Source organism: Esox lucius, chromosome 23, assembly GCF_011004845.1.
Source record: "Esox lucius isolate fEsoLuc1 chromosome 23, fEsoLuc1.pri, whole genome shotgun sequence".
Taxonomy (NCBI): Eukaryota; Metazoa; Chordata; class Actinopteri; order Esociformes; family Esocidae; genus Esox; species Esox lucius.
In genome coordinates this window covers 9,212,406-9,232,151 of record NC_047591.1, presented here as the reverse complement: position 1 = coordinate 9,232,151, position 19,746 = coordinate 9,212,406, and the positions used below count along the sequence as shown (strand labels likewise).

The window sequence follows — 19,746 nt, the reverse complement described above, 5'->3', positions numbered from 1 at the left end:
CATGCAAGGAAAAAGTGGAGGGAACCGTTTGGTTCCGGTTACATCTCAAAAACTAAGGAATAGCATTGGAAAACACTGCAACTTCCATTGTCTAAGCAAATGATTTTCATTTAGCATCCTGTAATATACCTAGTGAACACCTGCTTTACAATGATCTGTACAAATTCTAAGATTTAACTAAATTAACACAGCAACAAAAACATTAAAAGGACTAAGTAAAAATTATTCACCCAAATCCCCAAAACCTTCAGTTTTAAAACTTGAAGGTACTTTCATGCAGTTCTTGCTTTGCAGTTCCATTTTCTGGAAGTGGATAAATAATATCACTTACATTATCATAAATATACAGTTATAAATATACCGTATTATATGGCATTCATTTTTACAAAGGCCAACATGGAAATGACAAAGAAAGACAACTTATCGATAATGGACATTATTTGTGTGTCATGAGTGTTATTGTATAAAGTTTATCATCAACAGTTACATCATGATTGTAACTTTTCAATCTTAACAGACAAAAGTCTGTGCATTACTAGTTAATATATGTACATTGCTTTGTAATGAAGACAAACAACATTTGTGCATTCATTGTCCATTGTACCCTGTTATATATCTTGGGTCTCTTTTAATTATTATTGCAAATCATATCAAAAAGGTGTCCGATGCAGCAAAAATGTCTCCCTGTACATTAGGGAACAGATCCTATAGATAGATAATTGAAAACGCTTAATTGCCTGTCCAATTTACAGTGGAAGAACAAGAATCATTCCTCTTCAGCTTTGTCCGTCTCACATTCCGTCTTGCCCTCATTTTCTGTGGTTGAGTTAAAATCCAGGCTGGTGTCTGTGGTCTCAGTGGGGTTGTCCGGGGTGTCAGTTGGGTTGTCAGGGGTGTTGTCCAGGCTCTCAGTGGGGTTGTCCGGGGTGTCAGGGGCGTTGTCCAGGCTCTCCGTTGGGTTGTCCGGGACGTTGTCCAGGCTCTCAGTGGGGTTGTCCGGGGTGTCATGGGCATTGTCCAGGCTCTCAGTGGGGTTGTCCGGGGTTTCAGGAGGGTTGTCTGGGTTGTCAGAAGGGTTGTCCGGGGTTTCAGGTGGGTTGTCCGGGGTTTCAGGTGGGTTGTCCAGGGATTCAGGTGGGTTGTCCAGGGATTCAGGTGGGTTGTCCAGGGATTCAGGTGGGTTGTCCAGGGATTCAGGTGGGTTGTCCAGGGATTCAGGTGGGTTGTCCAGGGATTCAGGTGGGTTGTCCAGGTTGCCAGGGGTTTCAGAAGGGTTGTCAGGGGTATCTGAAGAAGGCTGAGTGATGGGGGATGATGAAACCTGTGTTGATGGATCTGCCAGTACACCACCAGGTGATGTTTCTGTATCTCCTTTGACTAGAGAAGTCCCTTCCCCTCCCTCCTCCATGCTCTCTTCTAAAGGAGGTATTCCGTCTTCCTCGATCCCTCCTGCCACAAGAGCTGGCCCCTCTTCCGGGCCTTCTTTCTCTACAGAAGGCATCCCTTCTTCAAATGGTGTTAGGTCTTCCTCGACAGGGGGCATATCCCCTTCGTTGGGAGCCATCCCGTCCTCTTCCATGCCTTCTTCCATCTCATCCTCCACAGGGGGTATCATGCCCTCTTCTCGGCCCCCAGGAAATATCCTATCGGGAAAGAGGAGCTTCAGTTGCTCCTCAAAGTACTCCTCCAGACTAAGTCCTGCACCTCCCACCTCTGTGTCCGCCTGTCAATTAACCAAATGGATTTCATTAAGTCTTTTTTACATGTGGCCAAAGTACTTTACAGTTACTAGGGCTATAGATGTCAAAGAACGTAGAAGCACCAACTAAGAAAGCATAAGAATTATACAGGACAACATCCATATTCCAGTGTGCAATGTACAGATAGAAATAAATGCACAGATATGTCTGTTCTGTTAACACATTCAATTATTTGACCTACATTTTCCAAGACCTACATGCTGAACAATGATCAGCATATTATATTGGTCTGAATATTCTTAACATGGGTCTGTGAGACCGGGACATACTCAGCTTAGTGGTTTGATTCAGAAGAAAAACAACCTAGTTATGTAAACAAGCACTATAATTCAACGCACGTGTGACATTCTCTTGTGATGTCCTACCTGGTAATACTTCGCACAGTTCCTAAATATGAGCCTGACGTCCTTGACAAACTCCTCAGCGCTGGAATAGCGTGGGCTCTCCTTAGATTCCAGCCTGTTCTTCACAATGGATAGGTCCATAGGCGTCTCAATCAACTCTTTATACTCTGGGATGGACTGGACATAACAGATGGGCAACCATCAATACCTGGTTAACTAACCAAAATGCAAGGTGTGGTGTCTGGGAATTCGGTACTGAAGTACCATAAAGGTCTCAAAAGAGTTGCACTTTTATCAATATCGTTACAACTATAGCAGAAACATTTTATTCTGCAATTGTATTTGCAGTCTTACCGATGGTGAAGCAGGCTCTTGGAAATCTGTGCTGAACTCATTGCAGTAGATGCGGAGCAAGAGTCGCTCACATTTCCTTTTATCAACAGGAGGGAATCCCTCTGATCCAGGTTCTTCCTTCATGGCCGGTGATTGTCCCTGGTTGTCTGGGTCATATTCCATCTCAGGACTGGTCAGGTCACGACAGAAGGAACAGAACCACTCACCACTGGAAACACGCACAGCACGAGGGTTAGCCTATATATTTTAGTGTTTTTTTCAGAAATATTTTTCTCACAATTCTCAGAGTTTGACCACATACAGAAAACGACAGCGATTTTACAGGAAAAGCAGGCATGACGGTGCATCTGTAGATGTGGCCAGTCATTACCTGGGGGACTCTTTAAGTGTGGGTATGTGACAGTTGAGGTGGAAGACTTTGGGACATTTGTCGCAGCAGAGCAGTTCTCCCCCGTTCTGACACACAGCGCACCAGTCTTCATTGGGATCCTCATCCGGGGCCCCCGGGGCCTTGTCGGGCTCGGGCTGTGGGTCAGCTTCTAGCTCAACCTGGGTCTCTGCTCGGGGCAGGGGCTCCGGCTGGGGCTCTGGCTGGGGCTCCACAACGGGGCCCGGATCTGGGGGAGACGGCTGCTGGGGCTGAGGCAGGGACTGGGGCTGGACGCCTGTACTGCTGTCTGGCAGGCTGGCCGAGGCTCTAACACTAGACTGCACCTGGAGGTTGGGAGAGAGACTAGGAAGATTCCATCATCTGAACTTCCATATATGGTTGTCAGTATGGAAGCAGACCGTTTCAGAGATGACAGAAACGGATAACACACAGCGTACACACAGCCAATGGCCCGTCATACTTACAAAGCTGACTTCGTCGTCGTCCTCTGGCTCGTCCTTGATGATGATGATTGGTCCGGGGGATGACCTGCGCCTCCTCTTTGCTGAGATGGCGGGGGCGGCAGCCTGAGGCTCTGTGCGCTTCCAGGAAGCAGACCTTCAACACAGACCACAGATATTCCAACCAGAACACATCAACCACATGGTATACACTAAGACCGTACGACACCGTACCCAGGTAGGGTGCCACCCAGTGTGGGATTTGGGTTCACCTACCCTGCACTGGATTCAGAGGAGGAAGGTTTGGACATTGGGGAATTCTGTCTTCCTTGAGCTGAGAAGGGGGATATATGGAGATTCATTCATGATTTTTGGACGACTAGGCGATTTAAGGACATCTGTATTTTTATGTAACAAATAAGAAGAGTGAGACAGGGCAAGAGGCCTACCATGTCTGTCGGGGATGGTGGTGGCTAGGCTCGGCGCGTAACTAGCTCTAGGGTTGGGCATGGATGAAGATCCACTGGGGTCACCCCTCCTCAACTGTGCAGCTTCCATCATGTTACGCTAAAAAAACAACCAAATACATAAAATGTCTGTCAACGGTGAAACTGGGCCAATGGCTGCCCCAGGCAGGTTTGTTTTTAAGAACCCACCTGAATTTGTTTTTAAGAACATCAACGGTGATAAAAAAGTAATGAGAAGGAAAAAAATACTTAATAGGTATTGTAATATATCTTGTGATCAACTTCACCAAGTCAAGTTACCAATTACCAGTGTTTACTCTAGGATATTTTGTAAGGGGGGGGGCAAAGCTAGTGGGTGTGGCTATGTCAGTGGCCATGGTCTCCTACAACTCAAGAAACAACATTTGACCCCTTGTTTTACAGTTAGTTTTCTGTCATACTACGTAATGTGTCATGCCAATTTGCTATGGCTTTTATTTGGGCTAGGTTAAATGGCCAAAATACCATTTCACAATATTTAGGCTAGTCTTAAATAGTCAAAAATTATTTATTCTTAATGTTTTCGCACAACAAATAATTAAGTTCAATTTCTGCTTAAGGGATACAACATGTACCTGGTGAATAGTGGCTTGAGTGCTAATGGGTCCGGTGTTTGGAGGCAGTGCATGCGAGTAGCGTGAGGTACCCTGCAGCACATCCATGGGTTTGGGAGGGAAGCTGGAGTTGTGGATGAGATCCCTAAGAGACTAGAATAAGATATGGAACAAATTCTGGTGAAATCACCATGGATAACTTCAGACAAAACAAATCACAATTGGTGCCATGTTACCACAACTGAAATAACTTTCAGTGGCTCAGTCAAAGTATAATAATGACAGCATTGGAAAAAAAAATGAAACACTTAAAAAAGTGATCCCACACCTGAGGAGGGAAGTTTGTGGTTTGCAGCATAGAGGTGGGGCTCCTGGGGTTAGGATGGGTCTGGGGCCCAGGGGGTCCATACCTCCGGCCTGGCTGCTGGATCTGGACCATGTTAGGGGGGCCCTGAGACGGAGAACCCCCCTGGTGGGGTCTCTGTGGAGCGGGGCCTCCTGGTCCTGGCCCTGGGAGCCTCAGTCCCTGCTGGTACCAGGACCAGTGGTTGGGTGGGGGCTGTCCAGCCCTGTTTGGGTGTTGGGCTAGCTTCTCTACTTGCAGCTGGAGCTGGGCCAAGGTGCTCCCACGCTGGTGGGCAGAGGAGCCGGGAGGGAAGGCTCCAGGAGGGCCCTCTCCTCTGGGGCCAGGGCCAGCCTGGCCAGGGTGGCCAGGAGGGAAGCCCTGCTGTATGGAACTGGGCTGACGACCTGGGATTCTCTCCACCGCCAAAGCGCCTTCGAGAAATACCCAGGAACATTTTATTAAAACAATGTTTGCATTTACATATCATGGGGATGATTTTGGATAAAGCTTGAGTTTAAGCAGTCTTACCAAGATCAACATTTGAGGCCCAGAAACCGGAGCGACACTGAAAGCGGACTAGGCTCTGTGGGACGATGGATGCGTTACAGTTGGCTCTCATCAGGTAATGGATTTGGCAAAGAATCTGGAGGGGGGAAAACACATCACATGAAGCACTCAAGCGGAAGTAGGCTAATGCTTTTGAGTTCAACAAATTCAGTTTTCAATGTGTATTTCTGCAATTTAGGTCAACATTTCCCTCATGGTTTTGGAAAGTAGGCCAAAACATTTTCCACGTCCATGGTGAATGTGGTGGTTCCTACCAATCTCTTGCAGTACAGGAGAGCTGTGCCACTGTGACTGGCCGTGGCCCACTTGGTGAAGTTGATCACGTGATCCAGATGTCTGGTGAGGTGACTGACATCTTCTTGCTGTTTCTTCAGTCCGACCTCATGGTCCTTTGTCAGTGCCTGTAGATGACACGTCACAACTATCAACACAAAGATAATATAAAATATCCAATATAATGGAATTATAGCCATATCAGCAGAAATGTACTTAATATTATATGTAATGATGTATGTAATAATGGATTGCTCATGTCCTGATTAACCTCAAGTTGATTGACTAAGATCTTCCCCTTTCTGTTGATCTCCATGATCAGGTTGCAAATGGACTTCTTTATCTCATTGGTGACAGATTTGCGGTTTTCATCAACTTGCTGGAGTCTGAAAGTTATAAACACATGTAGAAAAGCAAGAAATGTAACTTAACTAATCGTGTGCAAATATCTGATAGAACAGAAAGGAAAAAGAAAGCTTCTTCTGGTGATTAATCTCAGTTAACCCCATCTTGCATTAATGGTCAGAGGTTTGGGTTAAGTCCTGAGTCCATATGCTTTGGGAGATTAGATCAGACACAGAATGAAGAGCCCCACCATTGGTTTCAAAATTACCAGCAAGTCTATAGGCCAACGCTGCACTCCTCTTTCCCAAATGCTAAAGATGCTAACACCTGTAAATGTAGGATTTGTCCAAGGCACAGGGACTAACGCCCCTTGTTATCTCACACAACAGATCTACAGTACCATTTATGTTTGTTTATGTAGTCTGTTCCTGAAAGGTTATCCAGAGATGAACTTAAACGGTTGCAAGGAAACTAGGAGTTAACATTGTTGTTTTTCTCATACTCCCAAACCCAATATTTTGGATCATTAATACCTTAAATATGCATTTCCTTACTTCCCTAAAATATGCTGAAAGAATGAAGTTACCCATTGTTAATGCAATTGGAAACTTCTTCTATGGCTTTCCTCTTTTCCTGTAGCTGATGAGTCATGTTCTCCAGGTGTTGCCTGTGGTTTCTGTAGGCATCATCAAGAAACTGGTAACTGAAAAGACAAGATACGTAGAGTAAATTAATTCAACAATGACTTCCCAACCCACAGCCATGCTTTGTACATGGACTTGATATGTAATAAACATGATTTTATCACGTGTAGGGATGTGCAAGGGCATTCTTTGGGGAACAGAAACAGAAGTCAACCCTGCCTTTTCATGTCGCAATATATAATTAGGTAATATATATAATTTGCACCAGTTAGTCTGTATTTATCTGTTGTAACAAACAATGGATGTTTCTAGCTTCACCTAGGGTGTTTTCATTTTGGAAAGCAAAACATTTCAGTTGCAAAATGTTTCTTTAATATAAAATAATAGAACATACATTGGAGGAACCATTTTTTTAAACAGATTTTTGTTTGTGGAAATGAACACACCCATGTTAACGCATAGTTTTAAATGGCTGACAGTGTGGAATTTTATGGTTACATTTTGGTGCCAGACTGAACAGAAGGCCCATTTTGAATTTATCTGTGGCATCTGTGACTTTGGGGATGGTGATATTCAAGTAAACGGTCCTGTCATTAATATACAGTCTAAGGACCTTCTCAGACTGCTATTTTGGAGGTGTTCTCCTTGATTCCTTGTGGTATTTTATAATTTTTTTATGACAGGACAACAAAAGAGAGGCTATGAGGGAGACGGAGAGGAAGGCACAGACAGTTGTCCAAGCCGGGGCCGAAGCCTGTCGCCAGGGGGCATGTCTAGAGCCGATACCACTACACCAATCTCCATTTCCCATTTAAATGAATGGGCAGCTCATTTAAGTAATGTTGTAATAAAAAAATAAAAACAATCTTCAAGCAACCCGAGTCGAAGAAGTCTGAACATCTTGAAAGCACACCTAAATATAGAACAGGGTTGAACCTAGAATGTTGACAACTTTAAGTTCCAGCCCTGGCCTCCAATGGGTAGGCCAAACTCGGGAGGTATCTCAAGATATTTACAGTATTCATAGTTTAGCGGACCCACGGTGTCTTCCAGTTACCAAATGCATTATCGGTGAAAGAAAGGTTGAATAATTAGACACGGCCATACTTGTGGTCTTTGTGCTTGAGCAGCTGACAGTCCCTGCAGGTGAGACGATCACAGGTCTCACAGAACAGCTTGAGGGGCTCCTGCTTGTGGATGTCACAGAACACTGGCTTCTGCGTGGACGCACCCACAGCCTCTGAAATTAGACACACAAGAATTGTGCCTATAAGAAAAGAAATTATTGTCTGTGCATCTATGTACATGGTGTGGTTTCAGGGATTTTGTTGTTCAATGCCTTTTAAGCACCCCACTTTGCCTTGGACAATTAAAGTACACCATTCAAAAAGCATTTATTTAATTGCTACCTGGGGACATCTCCTCCTTCTGCCGTATGGTATGATCTCTGGTGAACTTGACCCTCTGGTGGGCTTCAATGCACGTTACACACAAGAACTCCACACATTCCACACAGAACCCTGTGGCTTCGGTCTTGTCATCACAACTCATACACACCTACAAAAGAGGATGAAATCGAAAACTAATATATCAAGTTTCATAAGCTAGTTATAGTACATGTTCTTTATACTTTAAACAGACTACAGCTTAAAACTGATTGCAGCCCCTAAAAAATATGCAACACTCTAGTGTTGTCTCATAGTATAAGCACATCTTATCAGATGAGAAAAATAAAATTGCCTAAAAAACATTACTCAATTTATTTAACCATTCAAGTGTTCAGCATGTGAACCTCTCTGGTAAACCCTTTAACACACCTGACTGGTCTTCTCCACAGTGCTGCTGGGAACCTCCACAGAGTCCTTCACAAAGAAGTTATCCAGCACCTCCACCTCCCAGCACTCTTGTCGACAAACTGGGCAGCGGATAACATTGACTAGAACAAGAGTAAAACAGAATTTACAGTTAGCAAATGCTCTTATCTTGAGCAACTTAATGCATACATCCTCATACTTTTGGTACTGGCCTACCTGATGAATTCCAAGCCCAAACCCTGGTGTCGCAAACACAATGCCCCAACCGACTGAGCTATACAGGACATCAACAGAGATGGCTAAAAGACGTCATCAATACAATTTCCAATATGAAATTACTGAGGGCAGTGACAACAACCAGGATCAGCCAATTAAGGCTACAAGTCCAACACAGTAACTCGGGGTAATCAAGTAAAGCTGAATGCCCCACTGAATGACTACATTAAATTGGTGGATTACTTCAATGGTTACTCTATTCTAAAAAAAAATATGTCCACAAACTTTCTCGATTTGCATCTTCTAACGTAACAAATGAATTATCAGATAGGAATATATATCACATTTACTAAAGTAAATATTCTTTATAAAATAAATGTACAAACAATTCTGCATTTGAAAGGAAAGTTAGGATTATAATGTTAAACATTATAGAGTTAAACATTATTAGCGGCCTAAGTAACAAATTGACGCATCTCACGTGGTTTCGAGTTGTCAGCTTGAAGTTGAGGGTCTCGCCGTTGTTGGTCAGCGTTTGCCAAGTTCCTTGAAGGGGGCGGAAGACACTTCTTGCAGAAAGAGTGGAGGCATGGTAGAAGTTTCGGCTCTCTGTTGTGGAAATTCAACTTGCAGACAGGGCAAGTATCCATTAGACCTAGGCTACCGCCTAACTGTTTTGCTCTCTCCTCTTCAGCTGGCAAACTCTCTGCCTCGTTTTCCACAATAATAACAAGGTCATCATTGTCCACAGCAGCTTCTGGGCTCTCATCCATCGTCTGAGATGCTGTAATGTGAGGTTTTTTTCAAGACTGACTCGCGTGCGAGGAACAAAGTATGTCACTACTACCGTGTAGTGCTGCTGGCTACCTCCCTGGGCCGTAGCAGATACTTGCTACTGGTTCCGTACCGTAGTAGCTAACGTTAGCGAGTATCTCGGCAGTCTGGTTACGTAAATATTAGTTGGACATGTTTTATTGTTGGTAAATATATAATATTACCTTCGGAAATTAACACCAGTAATTACAAGTTTATCTAGCTAAAGCTAGTCCAAAAGCATTAATTTAAAGTGTTGAACTCTGCGCTTGGGAAGCTAACGTTAGCTGTTAGCTAGCTAACGTTAGCTAACGTTAGTTAGCTGACACATTTTGTACAACGAAGGATAACGCAACTTAACTATTAAATAACTACCTAGTGTCACCAAAACGTAACGGTATTAGAGTACTGAAAATAATAAAGTTCTACAATAAAGTTGTAATACAAACTTCTATCAATGGAGAATGCTAACATCTGTGCGGGCATTCTTCGATTCTTTCCAAAAAAAAAAACACTCACCCAATACCCAGTTTGCACTACGATTTTTTTTTTTTGTTACAGCGACCAGATCAGGACAAAACGGATCCGGAATGCGTTTTAATTGTTCAAGGCAATTAAGCCCAAGTCACAAATGCATAATCATATAAAAATGCTTAGGTATTGTTAAATGAGAAAAATATTGTTATTTATATGTTCTATTCATAGAAATAATAGTTTATTTTTAAATCCCTGCCAGAAAAGCCCAGTAGCATCAGTAGGGAAGAGGCGATGGCAAAAACCTAACCCTGTAGCAGATATTAAAGAAACTGCAAAGACTAGAGGGTACAATGTAGGAGAGTCTAAATTATCTATTTGCTTCGTGTCTGGTATTTGAAACTCACACGTCTCTTGGCATTGTCTATTTTTCTTTCTCTTCTTGATCTCCTATTTAGAAAAGTAAAGACAAGTTTGGTCATACTTGTGAAGAATGGAGTTGACAGCTGCGAGTCACTCTATCCCACTGAGTGATGGCAACAAAATTCCCCTAATGGGACTTGGAACATATGGGGATCCTTCCACGGTAAGACATTAGTCAAGACACGTTGTCGTGAAAATGTTTCAATTCCTACTATCAATGTGTTTAGTTTTTTTTTGCATGAATTTCAGGGTTACAATTATTGTGGCTACACCATTTTTATAATGTATAAATAGATGAAATACTATAGTGGATGTTCACCTATTATTACATGTGGTTTTATTTTCACTATCTTTTGTGCTTGTGGGTGAGCCCTCTTTCATATATACAGGTGCTGGTCATAAAATTTGAATATCATCAAAAAGTTGATTTATTTCAGTAATTCCATTCAAAAAGTGAAACTTGTATATTATATTCATTCATTACACACAGTCTGATATTTCAAATGTTTATTTCTTTTATTTGTCTATCCATCCATCATCTTCCGCTTATCCAGGGCCGGGTCGCGGGGGCAGCAGTCTAAGCAGGGATGCAGACTTCCCTCTCCCCAGACACTTCCTCTAGCTCTTCCGGGGGGACACCGAGGCGTTCCCAGGCCGGCCGGGAGACATAGTCCCTCCAACGTGTCCTAGGTCTTCCCCGGGGTCTCCTCCCGGTGGGACGGGACCGGAACGCCTTCCCAGGAAGGCGTTCCGGAGGCATCCGAAACAGATGCCCAAGCCACCTCAGCTGACCGCTCTCGATGTGGAGGAGCAGCGGCTCTACTCTGAGCTCCTCCCGGGTGACCGAGCTTCTCACCCCATCTCTAAGGGATCGCCCGGCCACCCGGCGGAGAAAGCTCATTTCGGCCGCCTGTATCCGGGATGTTGTCCTTTCGGTCATGACCATAGGTGAGAGTAGGAACGTAGATTGACTGGTAAATCGAGAGCTTTGCCTTGCGGCTCAGCTCTTTCTTCACCACGACAGACCGATACATCGACTGCAGAAGCTGCACCGATCCGTCTGTCAATCTCCCGTTCCATCCTTCCCTCACTCGTGAACAAGACCCCTAGATACTTAAACTCCTCCCCTTGAGGCAGGCACTCTCCACCGACCTGAAGTGGGCAAGCCACCCTTTTCTGACTGAGGACCATGGCCTCGGATTTGGAGGTACTGATTTTCATCCCCACCGCTACACACTCGGCTGCAAACCGTCCCAGTGCATGCTGAAGGTCCTGGTTAGAAGGGGCCAACACAACAACATCATCTGCAAAGAGCAGAGACGATATCGTGTGGTCCCCAAACCTGAACCCCTCCGGCCCCTGGCTGCGCCTAGAAATTCTGTCCATAAAAATTACAAACAGAACCGGTGACAAAGGGCAGCCCTGCCGGAGTCCAACATGCACTGGGAACAAGTCTGACTTACTGCCGGCAATGCGGACCAAGCTCCTGTTTCGGTTGTACAGGGACCTGACAGCCCTTAGCAAAGGACCCAGGACCCCATATTCCCGAAGCACCCTCCACAAGATGCCACGAGGGACACAGTCAAATGCCTTCTCCAAATCCACAAAACACATGTGGATTGGTTGGGCAAACTCCCATGAACCCTCCAACACCCCGTAGAGGGTATAGAGCTGGTCCAGTGTTCCACGTTCCTGGACGAAAACCACACTGTTCCTCCTGAATCCGAGTATTCTCCTCTCCAGAACCCTGACATATACTTTCCCGGGGAGGCTGAGAAGTGTGATCCCCCTATAGTTGGAACACACCCTCCGGTCCCCCTTCTTAAAAAGAGGGACCACCATCCTGGTCTGCCATCCCAGAGGCACTGTCCCCGACCACCACGCGATGTTGCACAGGCGTGTCAACCAAGACAGCCCCACAACATCCAGAGACTTGAGGTACTCAGGGCGGATCTCATCCACCCCGGTGCCTTGCCACGGAGGAGTTTCTTGACCACCTCTGTGACTTCAGCCCGGGTGATGGACGAGTCCACCTCTGAGCCCTCATCCTCTGCTTCCTCAATGGAAGACGTGACAGCGGGATTGAGGAGATCCTCAAAGTACTCCTTCCACGGCCCGACGACATCCTCAGTTGAGGTCAACAGCTGCCCACCTCTACTGTAAACAGCGTTGGTAGGGCACTGTTTCCCTCTCCTGAGGCGCCGGACGGTTTGCCAGAATCTCTTCGAGGCCAGCCGATAGTCCTTCTCCATGGCCTCACCGAACTCCTCCCAGGCCCGAGTTTTTGCCTCGACAACCACCCGGGCTGCAGCCCGCTTGGCCTGTCGGTACCCGTCAGCTGCCTCAGGAGTCCCACAAGCCAACCAGGCCTGATAGGACTCCTTCAGCTTGACGGCATCCCTTACTTCCGGTGTCCACCAACGGGTTCGGGGATTGCCGCCTCGACAGGCACCGGAGACCTTATGGCCACAGCTCCGAGCGGCCGCTTCGACAATGGCGGTGAAGAACATGGTCCACTCGGACTCAATATCTCCAGCCTCCCTCGGGATCCAGTCGAAGCTCTGCCTGAGGTGGGAGTTAAAGATCTCTCTGACAGGAGACTCGGCCAGACGTTCCCAGCAGACCCTTACAGTACGCTTGGGTCACCCGAGTGTCCAAGACATACGGCCGCAGGTCAGATGAGACGACAACAAAGTCGATCATCGACCTGCGGCCTAGGGTGTCCTGGTGCCACGTGCACTGATGGACACCCTTATGCTTGAACATGGTGTTCGTTATGGACAAACTGTGACTAGCACAGAAGTCCAATAACTGAACACTACTCGGGTTCAGATCAGGGGGGCCGTTCCTCCCAATCACGCCCCTCCAGGTGTCACTGTCGTTGCCCACGTGGGCGTTGATGTCCCCCAGTAGAACGATAGAGTCCCCAGTCGGAGCACTTTCCAGCACCCCTACCAAAGACTCCATGAAGGTCGGGTACTCTGCACTGCCGTTCGGCCCATAGGCACAAACAACAGTGAGAGACCTATCCCCGACCCGTAGGCGCAGGAAAACGACCCTCTCGTTCACCGGGGTAAACTCCAACACATGGCGGCAGAGCTGGGGAGCTATAAGCAATCCCACACCAGCCCGCCGCCTCTCACCATGGGCAACCATGAGAGTCCATCCTCTCTCAAGGAGTGTGGTTCCAGAGCCCAAGCTGTGCGTAGAGGTGATCCCGACTACCTCTAATCGGAACCTCTCAACCTCACGCACTAACTCAGGCTCCTTCCCCGCCAGTGAGGTGACATTCCACGTCCCTAGAGCCAGTTTCCATGTCCAGAGATCGGGTTGTCTAGGATCCTCTTCGCACCGGCCCCTTATGGTCCCTCCTGTGGGTGGTGAGCCCACGGGAAGGCGGCCCCACGTCGCCCGTTCGGGCTGAGCCCGGCCGGGCCCCATGGGGGAAGGCCCAGCCACCAAGCGCTCGCATACGAGCCCCAACCCCGGGTACTCAAAATCTTATACAGCACGGTACTCAAAATCTTATACATCATTAAGGGGGTTTTGAATCTTTTAATTGTGATGATTATAACTGACAACTAATGAAAATCCCAAATTCAGTATCTCAGAAAATTAGAATATTACTTAAGACCAATACAAAAAAAGGATTTTTAGAAATGTTGGCCAACTGAAAAGTATGAACATGAAAAGAATGAGCATGTACAGCACTCAATACTTAGTTGGTGCTCCTTTTGCCTGAATTACTGCAGCAATGCGGCGTGGCATGGAGTCGATCAGTCTGTGGCACTGCTCAGGTCTTATGAGAGCCCAGGTTGCTCTGATAGTGGCCTTCAGCTCTTCTACATTGTTGGGTCTGGCGTATCGAATCTTCCTCTTCACAATACCCCATAGATTTTCTATAAGGTTAAGGTCAGGCGAGTTTGCTGGCCAATTAAGAACAGGGATACCATGGTCCTTAAACCAGGTACTGGTGGCTTTGGCACTGTGTGCAGGTGCCAGGTCCTGTTGGAAAATCTGCATCTCCATAAAGTTTGTCAGCAGCAGGAAGCCTGAAGTGCTCTAAAATTTCTTGGTAGATGGCTGCGTTGACCTTGGACCTCAAACCATCACTGACTGTGGAAACTTTACACTGGACTTCAAGCAACATGGATTCTGTACCTCTCCTCTCTTCCTCCAGACTCTGGGACCTTGATTTCCAAAAGAAATACAAAATTTACTTTCATTAGAGAACATGACTCAGCAGCAGTCCAGTCCTTTTTGTCTTTAGCCTAGGCGAGACACTTCTGACGCTGGGTCTTGTTCAAGAGTGGCTTGACACAAGGAATGCGACAGCTGAAACCTGTGTCTTGCATATGTCTGTGCGTGGTGGTTCTTGAAGCACTGACTCCAACTGCAGTCCACTCTTTGTGAATCTCCCCCACATTTTTGAATGGGTTTGTTTCACAATCCTCTCCAGGGTGCGGTTATCCCTATTGCTTGTACACTTTTTTTCTACCACATCTTTTCCTTCCCTTCGCCTCTCTATTAATGTGCTTGGACACAGAGCTCTGTGAACAGCCAGCCTCTTTAGCTATGACCTTTTGTGTCTTGCCCTCCTTGTGTTAGGTGTCAATGGTCGTCTTTTGGACAGCTGTCAAGTCAGCAGTCTTCCCCATGATTGTGTTGCCTACAGAACTAGACTGAGAGACCATTTAAAGGCCTTTGCAGGTGTTTCAGGTTAATTAACTGATTAGTGTGTGGCACCAGGTGTCTTCAATATTGAACCTAGTGATTAGAACTGACAACCTTTTCATTAGTTGTCAGTTCTAATCATCAAAATTAAAAGAAATAAACACTTGAAATATATCAGTATGTGTGAAATGAATGTATACATTATACAAGTTTCACTTTTTGAATGGAATTACTAAAATAAATCAACTTTTTGATGAAATTCTAATTTTATGACCAGCACCTGTACAAAGGAGTTAAACATTTCCTCAGACTCAGGAAAGAATAATGTCTGTGATGCAAAAATGCATTTTATCGCTTCATCACTGCAGTACAACACATTGAGATGCACCTTTTGACCCAGTAGCTGTGTGGAACAAATTCAATAGTTGCATATGCTTAGAAAATAAGTGTAGCAAATGGCTATTAAGAGGTTAATTCAAAGGACTTGTTGGTGTTATAAAATGGACAATTATGTACATACAGTATGTTACTTTTTGAAGTGTAGTAGAAGAATGATAGCTTTAGGTAGCTTTCAACCCATCTGCCATACAAAACATTTCAGTTAATTTACATTCAAAGACAGTTTTATCTGTAACTGGAATAAAATGTTATTGGGAACACAGACAAAGTGAAAATAAGCCTTCATGTACTAGTGTTGACCTTACCCTTAAATTCCTTGTGATCTTGCTTTAACAAGTTGACAAGTAGAGCAGCAAACAGTGAGGTGATGTTGTATCCGTGGTATACATTCTCCTGTACTTTGGCTTTCAGCCAATCAGCTTTCAGGATTTAAGGCAAACAGTTAATAATGTACCTTCACATCTCCCGGATATGAAAGCAAGGGACGACGCACCACTTACATAGTATTGTGTTTGTCTGTCTGCATTTTGTGTCTTTTCTGTGTGAGTTTGTGTGATTGAGTGTGAAATTATGCACTAGAATAAGGGGGGAAAATAAGGGGTGTAGAAATTATGCTAAAAATGACAGTATTCAGTATTGACTGGTTGAAATTAATGACTGATCTGCACACAAAAAAGGTATGTACTTTTTAGTGCTCTATTATAATAATAATATACATTTTAGGAAAATGTCTACCAAATACTACAAGAATTCTAAAACAGAACAACTCTTTTTATTTTGATAAGACTCCTAAAGGAACTACTCTTGAAGCAGTGAAGCTGGCTATTGAAGTTGGATATAGACACATTGATGGGGCTTTAATGTATTTCAATGAGCATGAGGTGGGACAGGCCATTCGTGAGAAAATTGCAGATGGAACTTTAAAGAGAGAAGATATCTTCTACTGTGGAAAGGTGGGTATTTGGAGAACGTTTGAATGCCATTCACTCAAAACAGCTATTTCAGTTACTCAAGTCAAACAATGTAGTTTTTAAGAAAGTTTGTGGCCATGGAAACATAAGTTTTGCTGATGCCACACCCAGCTTCCTCCAAATGTGATCAACATAATGATGTAGCCTATGTCTGCCTGATATAAGTGCTGTCTAAAAGCAAAAAACAAGGGCACACCCTATTTCTGTTTTAAAATGTAAAAAGAAGTGGCCACCCGGGAGTAGCAAGTATCTTGCACCAAGCCTTGCACCAAACCTCCACTCCTTAACGCAGGGTGTATCAGAAATGTCCCGCATCTGCCGTATTCTGTGTCTAGATTATGGTTCTGCTGCTGCAGCTTGCAATAAAGATGCTGAATTTAGCCACAACAGGACCGGAATTCTTTCATATCCCCATTCTACCAGTGTGAAAATTATCCTTTCCAGACGTCTCAGGCTCAGGACAATCTTGAATTGCATCCTACCTGGAATGTTTTTCGTACCAAGCGACATGTAAAGAATCATTCTGCACTACCGGCTCTCACTACTGGTGTCCCCCTGGCCTCAGTTCTAGGCCGTGTCCCTTTCTAAACACCAAGTCACTTGACTCATCATATACTGAAATAGTCTCTCCTTCTATTGCTAAGGAGGGATGACAAAACTCTACCTCCTCCCAGCCTTCTGACAATTAGGTAGCAAATTAGTAAATGCATAGCTGAGAAAACCGCTAAAAAAGGAATGTAATACTATAGACTCAATATTTAGTCCACACCATAAGTGGGATCTGTGGTTTGGAAGTGTCCATTCTCTCAATGCAAGTAAGGGACCATACCAGAAAGCCTGTATATGGTCTGAACAGTTTATTTGGCATAGCCTGTCCATAGGTCGTTTGGCGATTGGAGCCAAAAACACAAGAGGGCTGGGTTATGAATGTGACCTTGGCCCCTCCACAGTACTTAATTTGTAAATCGGGAGGTCCTGGAAAACTTTGGGGCACACCAAAGACATGGATCCGGTTGGCAAATTGACGTGAATACAACGCATCTATAGTGCAAAAAAGAAAAAAGCTAAAACTTTCACAATCTTGTTAGGCAATGCTGAGGCTACAGGAATGTCAACATTCTGAACTCTGATTGCTTTCAGTAGAATGTTTACACTGCAAAGGGAACACAGTGATGTAAAAAGACAAGTCAGGTGCAGCAAACTGGATCTGTGAAAAGTAGGTGCCGGAACAAACTGAGGACTATCTGAGAGGTGCTGGATCTTGTTCTGGCAGGATCCGGCTCAAATTAACCACTGGTCCTCCACCGCCATAAAGTTTGAGTAAAATTACAGAAAGTATTTGTAACCACTTCTCCTACTATAGTGATACGTCTGTAATCAATATTTGATATGAATAAGAATCATTGTCACATTCTGTGAAGGGAAAGGTCTTGCCTTTACTCTATTCAGAGCATAAAGGTTACATCCAACTACATTCAAAGAAATCTCAATTTAATGTATTTTAGTAACTGTAAGGTCACTCACCTGACTGTTTTATTGCCAGTAAAGAACTTAATGCATGTCAGTTACCATTTTTTTCTTCTTTTCTTCTTATCTGCTCAACAAATCTGTAGTTGTGGAATACCTTCCATCCTCCGGAGTTGGTCAGAGCAGCTTTACAGCAAACACTGAAGACTTTACAACTTGACTATGTAGACCTTTACATCATTGAAATGCCCATTGCATTTAAGGTATAGCCATGACCCACTTTCTAGATGACTACTGGATACAATTCATCACACAACATTTTAACATGAACTTTATTTTCTGAAGCCAGGAGAGACTTTTTTCCCAAAGGATGAGAATGGGAAATGTCTGTACCATGAGACAGACCTCTGTGCTACATGGGAGGTAACTCCCTAATCATGTTTAATTTACACATATTCAAGGTCTGTCAGTTACATTGAACCTACCTGGTTACAAAAGGACATATTTACCAATGTATTTGTCATTTACAAATTGTGCAAGACATCTCCAGCTTTCAGGTGATCCATTACTTCTTTTGTGCTAAAGAATGACTCGCGTGTGTTTCATGTTTCTCGGTTTGGTGTATTGTTCTTTCATGAAAACAGGCTTTAGAGGCTTGCAAAGAAGCAGGGCTGACCAAGTCCCTTGGAGTATCCAACTTCAATAAGAGACAGTTAGAGTTGATCTTGAAGAAACCAGGCCTCAAACACAGGCCGGTCTCCAATCAGGTAGTTGTTTATTGTGTCCCAAATGGCACCATATTCCGTAAGTAGTGAAATTCTTTTCACAAGACTTCTATGAAATGGAACATTTGGGAAACTAAGTGACCTACTTAGACTTTATTTTCTCTCAATGCAGGTTGAATGTCATCCGTATTTCACTCAACCTAAGCTACTTGAATACTGTCAGCAGAACAACATCCTTGTTGTGGGATACAGCCCATTAGGAACTTCGAGAGATGCATCCTGGTAAAACAAGTGTATTTCGGTAGAAAACAATTCAGTGATGTAATCAGTGGCCATTATTTTGGATTAGGACAATGTTAAACCCAATATAATAATTGATTATGAATTGCCTAGTTAATCAACTTAATACAGCTATAAGACTGCAAAAACTAACTAAAATATGTATGTACAGTTAGATAAATAAAATATTACTGTATTGTTTTCTGCAATAGGGTGAATTTGGCATGTCCACCAATGTTAGAAGATGAACTTTTGGTGTCCATTGCCCACAAACACAAGAAGACCCCTGCACAAGTTGCCCTGCGATTCAACATTCAAAGAGGGGTGGCAGTGATCCCCAAGAGTTTTAATCCTCATCATATAAAGGACAACTTTCAGGTCTGTGTTTTGGAAGTTAGAATGTAATGATGAAATTAATTAAGCATAGCTACATGCCAACATTGTAGTTATATGTTTGCAATCACATGAAGTCGAACTCCCGATAATGTAATGTCATAAGCATCTGTCACCCCCATCTCCCAATGAAGGTATTTGATTTCTCCCTATCTGATGCTGAAATGAAGGCAATACTGGGACTAAACAAGAACATTCGGTTTGTGGAGCTTCCCATGTAAGTCAACTTTTGCTGAATGTTCTGCAACAATGTCTTCTGTATTTGCTTCCAGGTACTGTCAATCTAATAAAATTGCACAACCTCAACAGGTGGAGTGACCATCCGGAGTACCCCTTTAATGACAGTTACTAGACCTTCTCTACACAAAGAAATGTCATTATGCTTTTGTTATTAGGTGCTTATACTATTATTTCTAGGGCAGCTTTACAAGATGTTGTTATAGTGTATAACAATATATCAATCGAACCATGAATGGGTTTTTTTGGGAATAATTGTACATTAAAAATAATAAAGCTTTCTATATTTTGTATGAAAAGACATATGACTCCCTTGCAACTATATGTATATTCTGCT

At 44.1% G+C, this 19,746-nt stretch overlaps 2 protein-coding genes across 3 annotated transcripts; one reads left to right on the top strand and one right to left on the bottom strand.

Annotated features, from left to right (window-relative positions):
* Positions 1 to 432: 432 nt before the first annotated feature.
* trim24 (tripartite motif containing 24) lies at positions 433 to 9,879 on the bottom strand. 2 transcript variants are annotated; one of them, XM_013140131.4, is made up of 17 exons: positions 9,036 to 9,879; positions 8,342 to 8,460; positions 7,934 to 8,081; positions 7,632 to 7,791; positions 6,467 to 6,583; positions 5,807 to 5,921; positions 5,517 to 5,663; positions 5,224 to 5,338; positions 4,678 to 5,126; positions 4,371 to 4,502; positions 3,739 to 3,856; positions 3,566 to 3,623; positions 3,314 to 3,446; positions 2,829 to 3,172; positions 2,459 to 2,666; positions 2,126 to 2,281; positions 433 to 1,723 (listed from the first exon to the last, which is right to left on the bottom strand). In XM_013140131.4, exons 1-17 carry the CDS (start codon positions 9,325 to 9,327, stop codon positions 767 to 769), a joined length of 3,768 nt encoding a protein of 1,255 aa, XP_012995585.2. In that variant the 5' UTR covers positions 9,328 to 9,879; the 3' UTR covers positions 433 to 766. The 2 variants fall into 2 exon arrangements, with proteins under 2 accessions (XP_012995585.2, XP_012995586.2); XM_013140132.4 differs by having other exon boundaries at positions 7,632 to 7,764.
* LOC105020260 (aldo-keto reductase family 1 member D1) lies at positions 9,110 to 19,710 on the top strand. Its single transcript, XM_010887139.1, has 10 exons — positions 9,110 to 9,192; positions 10,300 to 10,427; positions 16,123 to 16,290; positions 17,922 to 18,038; positions 18,121 to 18,198; positions 18,420 to 18,542; positions 18,673 to 18,782; positions 18,992 to 19,157; positions 19,307 to 19,389; positions 19,482 to 19,710. The coding sequence occupies exons 2-10, from the start codon at positions 10,335 to 10,337 to the stop codon at positions 19,522 to 19,524; spliced, it is 981 nt and encodes a 326-aa protein (XP_010885441.1). The 5' UTR covers positions 9,110 to 9,192; positions 10,300 to 10,334; the 3' UTR covers positions 19,525 to 19,710.
* The last annotated feature ends 36 nt before the right edge of the window (positions 19,711 to 19,746 follow it).